The sequence below is a fragment of the Nannospalax galili genome, unplaced genomic scaffold, assembly GCF_000622305.1.
Source record: "Nannospalax galili isolate Female #2095 unplaced genomic scaffold, S.galili_v1.0 scaffold441, whole genome shotgun sequence".
NCBI lineage: Eukaryota > Metazoa > Chordata > Mammalia > Rodentia > Spalacidae > Nannospalax > Nannospalax galili.
Window position 1 is genome coordinate 2,595,847 of NW_008348089.1, and position 11,071 is coordinate 2,606,917.

The window sequence follows — 11,071 nt, forward strand, 5'->3', positions numbered from 1 at the left end:
ACTGTAACATTCTTTACATCTAATGTGACGTATTTTGAAATTCCAGACATTACTTACTTTTGTACTAAATAATTAGCATCTTTGTTTTAAAAGTATAAAATGACAGTGGGAGAATGTCTTATAACCCTAAACATTCCTTTCTTAGAAGCTAACTGGGGAACCAGCATCATTATCTTTGTTAATTTTTGAGAATCCTACATATAATGTAAGTAAATATACTCATTGTCCACTGAACACAACTTTTTCATTTGTTTGACTATTTGTGGGAGGGTCTTGCTATGGAGCCCAAGCTGGCCTTAAAATTGATATCCTCCTGCCTTTGTCTCCCAAGTGCTGGGGTTACAGGTCTGTACCACCACCATATGACTAGTATTATTTTCAATAAATACATTTTACAAGTATACAGCTAAAGGAAGGTAGAGGTCATGTTGATTAACAGTCAAGCTCACATATGATAATACCTGGGCCAACAGCTAGTTGTAATAAACTTTCTAAGCTTGTTTTAAAGCAAATATAATTTAAGGGAAAATAACTAACTCAAGAGAGACATCTAATCAAAGTAAAATGGCTGAAATGATATTGCCGATATAGTCATGTAACACTAAACATTCCTTTCTTAGAAGCTAACTTGGAAACCAGCATCATCATGTTTAATTTTAATATGTATTTATTAATATGAAAATCAAAAAAACAAACTTATTTTCAATGTGTAGAGGAGTGAGGAGACTAGAACTAAAACAGGCAATAAAAAGGTAAGGTAAGAGAAGGGGAGACACTGCAATGACAGCAGCTAAGGCAGTTAAAAGAAGGCTAGGGATTAACATGGGGGAAGACGCCTGCCTAGCACGCACAAGAACCTGGGCTTACGAGCTCAAATAAACCAAAACTAAAACTAAACAACCCCAACTCCCAAAAATATACTGTAATAAGGCCATACGATGGCAAGAAAAAAAGTCATGTTTCAAATGACGGCAAGATATGTTTTAATGACACTTTGAAAATACAAATTCTATTAATGATATATACTTACCATTTCATCTGCCAAAATGCCATTAAGTCCATGTTTATGCACCAATGCCAGCCAATTCAAACCAACTTTCTGATAAGGCTTGAGTGACAAACTGATAAAGAAACAACAAATATTACAGATCTATACTTTTATTTCCTACACTATTGCTCTGACATGTTTTGGTTATAATGAACACAAACTAAGCTATCAAGACTTAACCTTACCTTTTAATCTTACTCATATAAGCTAGGTAAATTTATGAAAGCAAATCCAAAACATACTACATAATAATGTTTGAAGATCTTCTTAGTATTTATCATGTATTTCTTTTGGCATTACAAATTAAACACTTCCATATTTGGTCATAATGTAATACAATCAAATTACTAAGTCCTGAAATCCATAAACGATCAGATTAACCATGATAATGTATCATGAAGTTTTTATTTATTCTAGAAAACTGGATTATAATGACTGGATTTTTTTTTTGTTGTTCTTTTTGAAAAAGTATTTCCCTGTAATCACAGCTGGCATGGATTCACTATGGAATGCTGTGATTAATAGGCATGTGCCACCAAGTCAGGGTACTGACTGAATTTTTAGCACATTAAATGACTTAAATCTTTTAGCACTAAATCCACAAATGGAATCTGTTCTTTTGCCAGACTGCTTTAGTACCTTTGTTATGTCTTTTTTAACAACCACCCCTAATGGCAGTGGCCTGTTAAATTCTGCAGCAAAGTATATGCACATAATATTTACATATGTAAATTTGTTACTCATACATGGACACCAGTGAGTAGAAAGTAACATACAAGTGTCAAAACCTTACTTAACTTGCAAGCACATAAATAAATTAATCCCCAGGAATGACTTAGGTTATACTAGAGAGTTATAATAGACGAAAGCAACATTTTCTCAATGTTTAAATGACTAAAACTAATAGCAATCATTTTACAGAAACAACTGCACAGAGAAGGAAATGTCATTGTTCACATATCACTTTATTAAACTTTTAAGTAGTCTACAATGTAGCTAGTACGATTTTACAGATGAAAAAATATGAGACTTGGTAATCTGCCTGAGGTTGGACAGCTGTAAAATGTCAAGGCTCAGATTTTAATTTGGGATGTCACACTCACTCTAAAGCTTCTCATACTCAGGAAGATAGCAATCACCATACATTAATGTGGAAGCCTATGACATTCCCCAGTTTTTACTTTGTTCTCTTAATTTTTCCTACACACATTCAGTCTGCACACAAAAAACAGATTAGCACATAAGCTGTGGCATATAAGTGGGTAAGGGACTAAACTCTGAAAACAAAACATTTTATTGAAAGGTGGTGGGGTTGAAAGAAATCCAACTTAAGAATCTATGTCTCAGCTGTGGAGGTTGCAATATATAAAAACATTTCTCATTACAAAATAAATATATGGGAAAGAAACATCAGTACTTGTAAGGTCATTACAGCAATTTTGCCCTATTTTTAAAACAACATCTTGTGCTCTCATAGCTAATGTAATCTCTGTACTATTACATACAATGATCCTACAGAAACACACAATGTACAGGCTCTATGAGACATTAAAAGACTTGGCCAAGGCCCAACAGAGCCAAATCCTGTCTGTAGTACTGTAGCTAGTATACAATCCAGACCTAATCCAAAGCCTACCTTTATTTATTTAAGTTTTTTAAATTTTTTAAAATTTTATGTGTACCAGTGTTTACCTGCATGTAAGTATGTGTAGCACATGTGTGCCTGGTAACCCTGGAGGCCAGAAGAAGGCATTGGATACCCTTGGAACTAGAGTTACAGACATTTGTAAACTGCCATGTGGGTGCTAGGAACTGAACCTGAGTCCGTAAGAGGAGCCAGTGCTCTTAACCACTGAGCCATTTCTCCAGCCCCAAAACCTACCTTTTAACCATAAAACAGCAAATATCAAAAGCTTTTCTTTCTCTGATTTATCCTATGGTCAACACCATATTCTGTATTATTTTTTAGTTCTTCCCATTGCTTTGGTCACCTATACACATAAGTTTAATATTTCATGAAAACATTAAAATCTTATAAAGGTGTATTACATCACTTATAAATGCATCTAAGGGCTAGTGTACCATTCCAACACACAGCCTTTCAAACAGAACTAAGGAATAATCTTCAATCAAAAGTTATAGAAATTCCCAGCTCTCAGAAGGCAGAGGCAGATGGATCTCTGTGAGTTCAAGGCCAGCCTGGTTCACATAGTGAGTTCCAGATCAACTGGGGTTATAGGGAGTCCCTGTCTCAAAAAGATAAAAAGACCAAAAATTTTCAAGTTTAAATTAGCAGTACAGGGGTCAGGTTAGTGGTAGACACTTGCCTGGCATGTGCACAAAAGTCAACTCCAAATGGATCAAAGTCCTCAACATGAAACTGGAAACCCTGAAACTATTAGAAGAAAATATTGGCAGTAACTTACAAGATACAGGTATAAGAAGCGATTTTCTAAATCGGACAGAAGTTACTCAGGAATTAAAGTCAGCAATCAACAGGTGGGACCTCATTAAACTAAAGAGCTTCGGTACAGCAAAAGAATAAGAAAAGTGAAGAGGAAACCCACAGAATGGGAAAAAATCTTCACCAGTGAAACATCTGACAAAGGTTTAACATAATATATAAAGAACTCAAAAAACAAAGAATTAAAGTGCCCGAAAACAAATCCTGAGTCCATCATTCTCAAGTCCAGCCTTGGCAGACAAAAGAAAAATGAGGAGGAATCCAATAGAGAGATGCTTTTGGAGGCTCTCATCAAGAAATTCCAATGCACTCTGATATGAACATTTGAAAATTGCCCTGCTCTGACCTATTTATGGTTCCCTGTCTAGAACTTGTAATGCTAACTACTCTTGCCTTTACTTCTCCTTCACATCTCCTAGACACCAGTCAAGGACTTTCTTTTCTCCCTACAGGTAAGAGTTATGCAATTTGGGAGTCTTTTAGATAGACCCACTGAAAAGGGTAACCCCAATTGCCTCACCCTGCGTCCCTGTTCAGCATGGAAGAAGCCAGAGCAGTCTGCGTCCCGATTCCCCATCAGCAATTTGGGTAACCTCTTCAGAGGATGGTGTGATAAGAGTAGGAGGTAGTAGGGGCTGGAGAGATGACTCAGCAATTAGGAACACTGGCTGTTCTTGCAGAAGACCAAGGTTCGAATCCCAGCACCCACATGGCAGCTAACAACTGTCCGTAACTCCAGTTTCAGGGGATCCGACAGCCTCTTCTGTCCTCCACGGGCACTGCATGACATGGGTGCACTCACGTACATGCAGGCAATACACACATACACATAAAAATAATAAAATATTAAAAAAAAAAAAAAAAAGAATAGGAGGTAGGACTTGGCTAGGCAGTTAGGGTAAAAAGACCCCAAAGAAAAGTAGCCAGTTAAAAGTCAAAATGCCCTTGGGCCTCATAGTAACATACTCTGTTCCAAAGGCCAAAGAGGCAAAGTATTTTGGAGCTCTTATCTACTCTCCAAAAGATTTTAAGGATATACCTCTTGGGGGGGGGTGTTAGAGTAGCAAAAAGCCCCATTTAAAAAAAAGGGGGGTACATGAAGTTGTCAGGAAAAAAATGATGATATGGGAGGAGTTGGAGGGGAGGGAGTGGGCATGGATTTGATCAAAACACCTTATATGCATGTATGAAATTCTCAATTAATTTTTTTAAAGTTTAAAAAAATTATATAAATTTTTATCACCAATACAAATTAAGAAAATCTGTTAAGATATTCATTATACATCAAATTTCTAAATGTGGTTAAATGAAAAGCATGCACTATGCAGAAATTTTCATTCAAAAAATACTGACTTAAAATCACAAAGCTATTTAGGATGCTAAATAGCTTATTAAATTTAAGTACTTGTTTTAAAAACACAGACTAGAGCTGGTGAGCTGGTTCAGTGGGTAAAAGTACTTTCTATAAAAGCCTGAAAACCCGAGTTCAATCACCAGAATCCAACAGTGGAAAAGAGAACCAACTATAAAAAGTTGTCTTCTGACCTCCACATGGGTATCATAGCACCCACATGCCTGAGCACACACAGTAATAATAATAATTACATACTAATATATACCTCTGTGTGTCTCGAAATTGCTGCCTGCCACAGATTTGTTCTCTAGAACACAAAAAGATCAATGAAAATGGTAAGGTTGTCAGATGTGGTGGCCCATGCCTTTAATCCCAGCACTTGGGAGGCAGGTGGATCTCTGTGAGTTTCAGGCCAGCCTGGTCTACATAGTGAGTTCTAGGCCAGCTAGGGCTACAAGGAGACCCTGTCTCAAAAAGCCCCCCGCCCCCCGAAAAAAAAAAAAAAAAAAAAGGAAAAGAAAAAGAAAAAGAAAAAAAAGAAAGAAAATGGTAAGGTTAACAAGACAATTTCAACTACATTTACTGGATAGGAATGTGGCTCCGTTGGTAGAAAACTTGTCTAGCATTCATGATTGCATGAGGTCTTGGGTAAAATCCCCAGTTTTATGGAAAATAAACTAACAAACTCCTTTCACAATGACAAATTATTGAAACAGACAGGCTCTATCTATTATTTAAATGTTATATAATCAAACCCACCTTCCTTTTTTTTTTCTCTATGTAAACCAGGGATTTACCTGTCTCTGCCTTCATAACACCCAGCCGCCCCCATTTATTCTGATACTACAATTTTCTAAACTTTAATGATTACATGTGAATCCCAGCCACTCATTTACTAGTAAAAATGCAGCGAGCTGTTCAGGCCTTCTGAATATTTATTTGCTCTCTTCTGAAGTGTGACAACCATATCTAAGCTGAAGATTTTCTGCCACTGAGGAAAATGCTACTTTAAGATTTCCTGAGATCATGAAAGTGAATGAGGTAGTTCATCATTTCAAAGTTACTTTTTCTGCTAGAGAAGAAAATAAATCCTTCTAATCATTGATTTCTTCAGTGTGAAAATGAAATAAGGTCTCTATCTTCTATGAGAGAAACTAGTTCCACAATTATTTTCAAAAGTGAGAAGAGACTGAAGAAATCCCAGAAATATACACAATGAGCTAAATTTGAGACTGAAATGCAGAACTCCAGAGCTGGAGAAACCTGTACGAAATGCTTCATAAAGATTGGATATGCCAACTAGCCCAAAGTGTCTATCTTCTAATGTGACAGGGAGGGCTGTTAAAAATACTACTACAAAATTAGTAACTCTAATAGAACTAATCAAATTAAATTATTTGCATCTTAATAATATGAGTTAGTCAAACCACACCTGAGGTCTTGATTTGCTTTTACACTGTTGTCAAAGGTCTCATGACTCTTGTTTAAAAAAGGATAGAAAACCTTTCTTACCAACTTTAGGATAAGACCTTCACAGACTCAGCCCAGAAAGATATGCAACATGATTAAATATTCTATATGCTGAAAATGTAAGAAATCTTTTCAGGTAAAATCCTTTAAAGTTGGCAAACTTTTTAATCAATTTCTAAAGCCTTAGAGATGGCTACAACTATATTAAGAAAAAAATAGAAAGTCAGACAAGATATCCAATGTATTTATTCTAATTGTGCTAATTAAGCTGGCATTGATGCCACTGTCCTTCACAATATTACATTTTACCTTTAACGTTTTGAAATAATGACTACAAAATTATAATGGTTTTAAGGTACATATCACAAATTTTATTTTTTGGCACAAAGATTTTATTTTTTTTAAAAGATGCAGGTTTTTTTTTTTTTTAATGTTTTTGCATGTATCTGATTGTGTGCGTACCTATGGTAGTCAGATCTTCTGCAGCTGGAATCACAGATAGTTGTGAGCTGCCTAGATGGCAACTGGGAACCTAACCCAGGTCCTCCCCAAGAGCAGCAAGTGCTCTTAACTGCTGGAGCCATCTCTCTAGCCCCAAGATTTTATTTATTTCTAACAAGGAGGTCTGTAATACTTAAACCTCCAAAAGACAAATTCACTCCTATTATAGTTCACATAAATTTGCAATGGAAAACTAAACACTTAGTATTAACAATACTTCAGAGTATACTTTGCCACAAAGGATTTGTTCTGCTGAGGGAAAAGAAGCAAGGGCTGGAGATGTACCATAACATCTGTGTTTCATGAGAAATACGTGGGGCGAGAGCTTCATCCTCAACACCACGAAAACAAAATAAAGACACAAGTTGGGCAGGTTATTTGGTGGGATACTGTTTACCTCTGTAGAGCAAAGGAATAGCTGTAGATGTTCCTGCACTAAGCAGCCACAAAGCCTGACAGGTATGCAATACAGAAATTGCTGATACAACTCTGACTTTGATCCAATGAGCGTTTAAAAAGCATCCATTAAGTATCTCATCAAAAATGAAAATGTCATAATGAAACCCATTAATATTTATAATTTAAATATTTCTTTAGTCTAACAGAAAGGATAGTATATTACCTGGTCATACTATATACAAGTAAGAGGACTTTGTGAATGTGGGTTTGAGAGTTTTTTAAGTGATGCAATAAAGCACTTGATTTTTTAAAACTCCAAATTATGATAAAGTGGACTCAACTCGGTAAGTCTTGTAGAGTGAAGAACTCCCCACATCCATGCTGGAGAACAAGAAGCAGCAGCTCCAACTACACTTAGGAGATGAATTTGCTGATATAGTTCTTTCTATGCAACAGAGAAAAGAGCTTCTTTTGTGGGAACTGCATCACGTTTCCCTACACCACCACATAGCACCCTAGAAGGGCACAGAAAAGATTGGAGCTTACTATTAAAGGCCAATAACCATATCTTTTTGTTGCTGTTGTTTTATACTATGATTTTTAACTATTAACCAATGATCAGCAAATATGCATTGATCATCAACTTAGAAAAATACCAGAAATAACTAAATCAACAACTAAGGTTATCATTTTGCCAAAATCTTGGTACTTAAAGAAAAACAAAACAAAACAAAACAAAAAAACTGATCAGGAAATATTTTCAACAGCAACCAAAAAAAAAAGCACAAATATTCCAAAACAAAGAAACAAAAAAAATCCATCTCTCTTCCCCTCATTCTTTCTCCTGGCTTTTTGTTTGTCTTTTTGAGACAGGGTCTCCCTGTAGCCCCAGCTGTCCTGGAACTCACTATGTAGACCAGGCTGGCCTCGAACTCACAAAGATCGGCCTGCCTCTGCCTCCCAAGTGCTGGGATTAAAGGTGTGAGCCACCAGGCCCGGCTCTCCTGGCTTTTTAAGACAAAGTCTCACTTTGTGGTACAATCTGGCCTGGAACTCACTATGCAGCCCCACACTGGCCTCAAAGGCACATGATGATCCTCAGACTGTTTCCACAGTTTTGCCACCATAAAAAAAAATAATAATAATCACAAAGGAGTATGATGGTGTACACCTATAAACTCAGCACTGAGGAGGTGAGTCAGGGGGACTGCCATGAGTTTGAGGCCTGCCTAGGCAACACAGTGAGGGCTGGGCCAGCTAAGGCTATATAGTAAGCCTGTCTGAAGAGGGGGGAAAAAAATAACAGTCAGGACTACACAGTGAGACCCTGTCTTAACCCCCCCCCCCCAAAAAAATCACATAAAGTAGTTTCACATATTTCCTTAAAAGGAAGTATTCTAAAGAGTTCTAGGTCTCCAAGCTACTTAAAACTAAACAAACTTTTAAAAAGAGGTTCAAAATGTAATTTTCATCAACACAATCCTCCAATACCATATAAAATGTTGGGAGTCTACAATTATAAAAAGCCATTTTAATATTCAATTTACTGATGAATGGACAATGCTTTTTTTTTTTTTAAAGAATTCTGGGCAAGGTATTTTATTGAGAGTGGTTTAGAAATTGATGTACAACTAACAAAATCTAATACAGCTGTTTGAACTTTTCCCTTCTGATGTGTCTCTACCATCAAATAGATTTAAAATTCTGGGCTTTTCAAAATATTTACAAAACACAAAAAGTAAAACACCCAGTTTACACACAAGGATAGCTAAAACCATTTTTATAATTTCTGTGATTATATAAGAAACTAATCTGTTAACAGTCAAGAAAGACACTGGCTATATAAGACCATATAACACATAACAAAATATCGTACGGAAGGGGGACAATCAAAGTAAAATTATTCATATACCACTTATGTGCCATTCAGAAAACTTGGGGAATTTTCTTCTAATACTAGTTGTTGTGTCTCATTTAATTTCCCTAGGCATAATGCAAACCTAAGTTCAGATATTTTACACAAGTGAGATAAAATACTGTCTGTGTACAATTAATATTACCTTTGGTTTAGAATGGAGGGTTGTTCTATGTTCCAGCCACCTCCATTTCCAGTGAGCATGGTAACTTGTTTGGTCAATTTATTTGAAATGTCTTCACATTTGTTCATTAGTCTGATAACTACATCCCTTTCTTGAATCAGCGTTTTACAGTTCCATATCAAATCTTCAGATAAGCCATTAGTTTTAGACATCTTTGTGAACTGTGATATAGAAAGAAAAATAATTTAATAGGTCAAATCTAGTCAACAGAATGCCATTTGTTTCTCGTTATTTATTTATTTATTCAAGGTTTTGTTTCACGGCTCAGGCTAGCCTCAAAATTAAGATCTTCTCTCCCTCTGCTGGGAGTGGTGGCACAGGCCATACTTGGTCTCAAAGGCAGGTGGATCTCAAACACACCAAAAAAAAAAAAAATTAAATTAAATTAAAATTAAAATTGGGATCCTCTCACCTCAGCCTCCCAACATGCTAGTGTACTAAAGTAACAGTTGTACACCACCATGCATGGCAGCTAAATTCTTTGAGGGGAGAAAAATTTGTAAAGCCTTTATCAATGAAGTACTAAATGAACTGACTTTTCATGTCCACATATGAATTCCCACGTGTTTCACTCTGCTGTTGCTCTGTCAAATTCATTATGCTGAAATAAAATGTACTCCCTTACCACAGAAAATGAACATCTCAAATGTATGACTTTGATGTTGGCAGCTGTTTTCTTATACTAGAAATATTAAGTAATTTTTAATATTTTTACCAACATTTTCTCCAAAATCTCATTCAGCCTTCTGTATTAGTAAAGATGATTGCAGCAAAATGCACTCTTGTCTCTATTTCTGTCACTTTATATGAATACTGAATATTAAGATTAAACTTCCTAAAACTATTTTCCCTACTTATTATCAAAGTACAACTCCATCTGTTTTAAGAACCACAATTATTTATCATTCGATATTTTATTTTTAAATGTAAACTACTACTTGGAAAGATGTTACATAGATCAAAATTTAATTTTAAGACAGGAAGCTAGCATAAAACCATCTGCTAGGATAAAATCATAATTCTGATTCATGTCATCATATATTTACCATATGCCTCCAAGTTAAACAAAAATCACATGAACAGCTATAATACCTGTGATTACAGTATTTTTAAATGCAATGAGAAGCCAAAGCAATAGGAATCCAACACTTCCATAATACTGCCGATCTTTTTATTTAAAAAACACAGTTTGGCCGGGTGTGGCGGCGGAAGCCTTTAATCCCAGCACTCAGGAGACAAAGGCAGGTGGATCTCTGGATTCAAGGCCAGGCTGGTCTACATGGCTAGTTCTAGGCCAGCTGGGACTACAGGGAGACCCTTGTCTCAAAAACACCAACCGTTTGTAACAATATAAAGTATATTTTCCATTTTTATCTTAGAAAAAGTGGTAAGAGAAACATTTTCTAATCTACTCCAAAGCCTTATTATTAATGTGCTGCAAGATTTTACTTTTATTTTTTGAGACAGGGTCTGACTCAGTAAACTAGGCTGGCCTCTAGCTCAGAGATCCACCTGCCCCTGCCTTCTAAGTGCTGGGATTAAAAGACATGTGCCCTGCACATCAGGCAGTTCTGCAGGATTTTAAATAAAGCTGACAACTTAGTTCTTCCAAAAATGGCATTGTGAAATTCTAAGATACTGTACACTACTTCCCATTTTCACAAGGGCAACATTCATAATCATCAGGTAACCCCACACCCTCTCTGTACTTTCATAAACAGGTGGTATAGAGTTAT

The 11,071-nt window shown here is 36.0% G+C and overlaps 1 protein-coding gene across 2 annotated transcripts in view; it reads right to left on the minus strand.

The window, feature by feature from the left end:
* The window catches only part of Smarcad1 (SWI/SNF-related, matrix-associated actin-dependent regulator of chromatin, subfamily a, containing DEAD/H box 1), a 95,869-nt gene that overhangs the window by 24,905 nt on the left and 59,893 nt on the right, over nt 1-11,071 (minus strand). For both annotated transcript variants that reach the window (XM_008844621.2, XM_017801012.2), the window contains exons 10-11: nt 9,297-9,496; nt 1,031-1,121 (exon numbers count right to left, since the gene is read on the minus strand). In XM_008844621.2, the coding sequence (XP_008842843.1) occupies nt 1,031-1,121; nt 9,297-9,496 (291 nt within the window). The remainder of the gene's footprint in view (nt 1-1,030; nt 1,122-9,296; nt 9,497-11,071) is intronic.